The sequence below is a fragment of the Ruditapes philippinarum genome, unplaced genomic scaffold (genome assembly GCF_026571515.1).
Source record: "Ruditapes philippinarum isolate M1 unplaced genomic scaffold, ASM2657151v2 ctg5659_1_1_1_1, whole genome shotgun sequence".
Classification (NCBI taxonomy): domain Eukaryota; kingdom Metazoa; phylum Mollusca; class Bivalvia; order Venerida; family Veneridae; genus Ruditapes; species Ruditapes philippinarum.
In genome coordinates, this window is record NW_026856426.1 from 99,464 (window position 1) to 103,649 (window position 4,186).

The following is a 4,186-nucleotide window of genomic DNA, read 5'->3' on the forward strand; positions in this document are numbered from 1 at the left end:
TAAGTTATTATGACTGGTGTTACCATTAATAATAATAGTAATAATGATGATGATGCTGATGATAGTGATGGTGATGATGATGGTGTTGATAATGATATGAAAAAAAAAAATAATAATAATAATACTAATAAAATAATAATAATAATAATAATAATAATAATAATAATAAAAATAATTATAATAATAATAATGATAATAGAATAATAAAAATAATAAAAATTATTATCTAATAATAATAATAATAATAACAGTAATAAAAATAATAATAATAAAAATAATAATAATAATAATAATAATAATAATAATAATAATAATAATAAAATAAAAATAATAGAATAATAATAATGATTAAAAAATAATAATAAAAATAATAATAATAATAATAAAAATAATAATAATTATTATTATAATAATTATAAAAGTAATAATAATAATAAATAAATAAATAGATAATAACAATAATAATAATAATAAAAATAATAATGATAATAGTAAAAATGATGTTGTTCTTGTCAGATTTGTCAGAAGATGATCATATCAATATTAATGTGAAATATATCTGACCTTGTAAAAAGTAAAAAGCTATCATTTTTCATAATAATACAATCAAATTGTTTTCTCCTTAAATCTATGTCCTGATTTAAATGAATGTACGTAAATAAACCGGCTAACAAGCAGACGACACTGATACCCGCAATTTAACTAAATGTTAATCTATAAATAGCAATAATGTCATATCCATACATAAATCAAGTTTTGTATATTAAATCAGTCAAGAGTATATATCTATTATCTACTTATATTTAACTTTCAAGGATAGGCTGTATCAAGTGGACAGTGGAATTTCCGAAGTCAAATTCAATACGTTATTTTTAAATACACATCACAAAATCCCTCCTTTGATCTATTTTTGTTCGCGAGATTTGAAGCTAATGTAAAATAATCTATATTTTGTTGCAGTAATTAGTCAAATGGAACATGTATATTATTAAGTGTATATATTATATACATTGTAATGTTAAAGATATTCAGCTAATATGTGTGTGTGTGGCGGGGATCCGGCGGGTTGGGGTGGGGTGACGGTGACGGGTTATTTACTTACTTATCACTTACTTAACTAGTAATCCTAACATTTTACATACATTGTACCAACAACAAATGGGTCATTTTAATACATCACCGGTCTAAACCACTATTTAACTTTCAAACTTTTGATTTCCAAAAATACTAAACTCTTGTTAGAGTTGCAAATGGTGAATGAAAATCCTATTGTCCGGATATATCGCCTGCGTCACTTTAGGATTTATGGTTAACCAGAATTGTCTATTGAAGTTAGAATTTCTGTATCTTAGTTAGAATTGCCTAACATTTTTTCAATGGTTAGACAGATTATTATAAATAACATAAGTTAAATAGAAATTCCAGTTACTTTTTCACAATCGTGTACAGATTGTTAGAATAACCAACAGTTTACAATGTTTTAGAATTGTCTGTGGCTTGTTAGCAACTTGGCAATCCTCTGCAGCATGTCTTTTATTTGTAACGATTTCTTCGTCTTCTTACCTTCTTCTGTTAAAAAACGTCGGAAACGATCTTTCTTCAACTCACTGACTAGCTGTTTAAAGTTCTTTAAGAACACCTCTTCTTGTTTTGCGTTCTGAAAAAATATCCTGTTCTCGAAAAGATCATGTCCAAGTACAAAGTGAGGTAATTCGTGCCTCTTGAAACATTTATATGTATACTCGAGCATCTCGGTCAAACATGGCTGCATTTCCGGTCCGTCTGCTTCACAATGATCGATATGACGCAGAACAACTGACTTCATGAAGTAAGTTGACAAGATTGTATTCTCTAGCGCGTAATTTTTAAACACTTTGATCATTTTATAAGCGTCCCTGTGTTTTTGATGCGTTGACGTCATTGATTGCACTTCGCTTGCACAGTAAGATATTCTCCAACATGTTGGGTGTTGTTTAGGACACAATTTTGGCACCAGGAAAAACTCATCAGGCTCTTGAACATTATTAGGAAATTTTGGAAAATTGCACTCAAATAATTCTGGAATTCTTGATCGCGAAAACTGAAATCCCGGAATAAAATCGGCCATTATTTTGATTTCATTTGGACTCGTTTCGACAATGTCGATTTCTTTTGATATTTTTGGTTTAATTAATGTTTGACTGTTGCTGTGCCATTTCATAATAATTGGTTTAAGAAAGCTCTTAGTTTCATCCTCCAATCCTTCAAATTCTAGCCACCCAGAGCCTGTGTCAACTCGAAACGTTGCGCATGAATTAGATGTTTGATCACTGCAACAGACGACGTCACTACATTTGACGTCACAACCACAAGCGTGAACTGTACAGTTTGTATTCTTCTTGCATATATCTTCCAGGATATTTGAAATCACACTGTTATGCTCATTTACAACCTCGTCTGCTCTTAACTCTTCTTCTGTCATGGTATATTTCCCATCATCGCCTCTGGCCGTTTTGAAATTCAAAAGTTTTAAATGACCAGGACAGCCGTAGCCAACATGTTGTGCTTCGTAACGATACTGCAATAACACAAGAAAATCAAATTCGATCATTGGACCCTGCTGGTTCTCCCAGATTCTGGTCTTTTCCACCATACTACCACCTGGTACGAACTTTGTTATAACAAACCTTCCATTCCGATTGTTATAACAGCCAATAAGCCTTGTCAGAAGTATTTGGACTGCTTTGGATATATCCTCTATTTCCGGCTGACTGTAGTTGATAAACACGTGTTTCTCGTGCATCAAATCGTATAGTTTGTCCATTGCTGGTACCATGTCACGTGCACCGGTTCCATCTTTTTGCTGAAGTTAAGAAACATTTTATGACATATAATGATAATAATGACGGCAGTGTTTGTTGTTGTTGTGATGGTGTTGATGAAAAAAAGTAGTAGTAGAAAATATGGTTATAATAAATCACAACAATTACAACACACAGTACAGTAGCAACAATAATAGTAATAAAAAAAAAGATTTTTTATAGCAAAACGCTGACGATGACGTATTCTTATGACGTAGACTTATTCCAGTTCGAGCTTCCGCAGATGTTAATGCTCGAAAAGAGGTGAATAAATTTTCTACAAAATTCTAAAAATAGATAAGCGCTTCTTCGAGATTTCCCTACTTAATAAAAAAAAATTTAAATTGAAAAAGAAGTCTGATTAAAACTCAACACTAATAAAACAGTGATTGAATAAGTTTACATGTAAAAGCTAACAAGTTATAATAAAGATATTTTTACATCAATTTTCAAATTGTTTATACTTAAAATAATTAAAATACTTACAATTTTAGAACATGCCATTTTTGAAAGACATAAAACACATTGTAGACCGTTTACATATCAAACAAACAATAAATAACTAATTAACAATAATTCTTTATATTAAACTCATAATTTATGGAAAACCGATTTCACTGAAATTTTCACTGAAAATTTAGGTTATTTCGCAATTTGTTGTAAGTATTATTTTCATATTGAAAATACCCCGGGTACGTTTACTGAATATTTATAGTAATTACTATACCAGTTTTCTAATTTTACTCCTGTGATAAAGTTATATTATGTTGATAACAGGTGTACTACTAACCGTTTAAATTTTAAACCGTGCTAACAACAATATCGTATGAACTGACAAGAACATGGTATGAACTGGAAACGATGGTATTAGTGGAACATTTTGGTATGAACAATACAATATAGTATGAACTGACAACAATATGGTATGAACTGACAACATAATGGTTTAAAGAGACAACAATATGGTATTCATTGACAACAAAATGGTATAAACTGACAACAATATGATATGAACTGACAACAATATGATATGAACTGACAACCTAATGGTATAAACTGACAACAATATGATATGAACTGACAACAATATGATATGAACTGACAACCTAATGGTATAAACTGACAACAATATGATATGAACTGACAACAATATGATATGACCTGACAACCTAATGGTTTAAACTGACAACAATATGGTATTCACTGACAACAATACGGTATGAACTGGCAACGATATGGTATGAACTGACAACAAAATGGTATAAACTGGCAACAATATGGCATGAACTGAAAACCTAATGGTTTAAACTGGCAACGATATGGTATGAACTGACAACAAAATGGTT

The 4,186-nt window shown here is 30.0% G+C and overlaps 1 protein-coding gene across 1 annotated transcript; it reads right to left on the minus strand.

Annotated features, from left to right (window-relative positions):
• Positions 1–497: 497 nt before the first annotated feature.
• On the minus strand, positions 498–3,462 carry LOC132746486 (uncharacterized). Its single transcript, XM_060735662.1, has 2 exons — positions 3,327–3,462; positions 498–2,842 (listed from the first exon to the last, which is right to left on the minus strand). Exons 1-2 carry the CDS (start codon positions 3,342–3,344, stop codon positions 1,481–1,483), a joined length of 1,380 nt encoding a protein of 459 aa, XP_060591645.1. The 5' UTR covers positions 3,345–3,462; the 3' UTR covers positions 498–1,480.
• Positions 3,463–4,186: the final 724 nt, after the last annotated feature.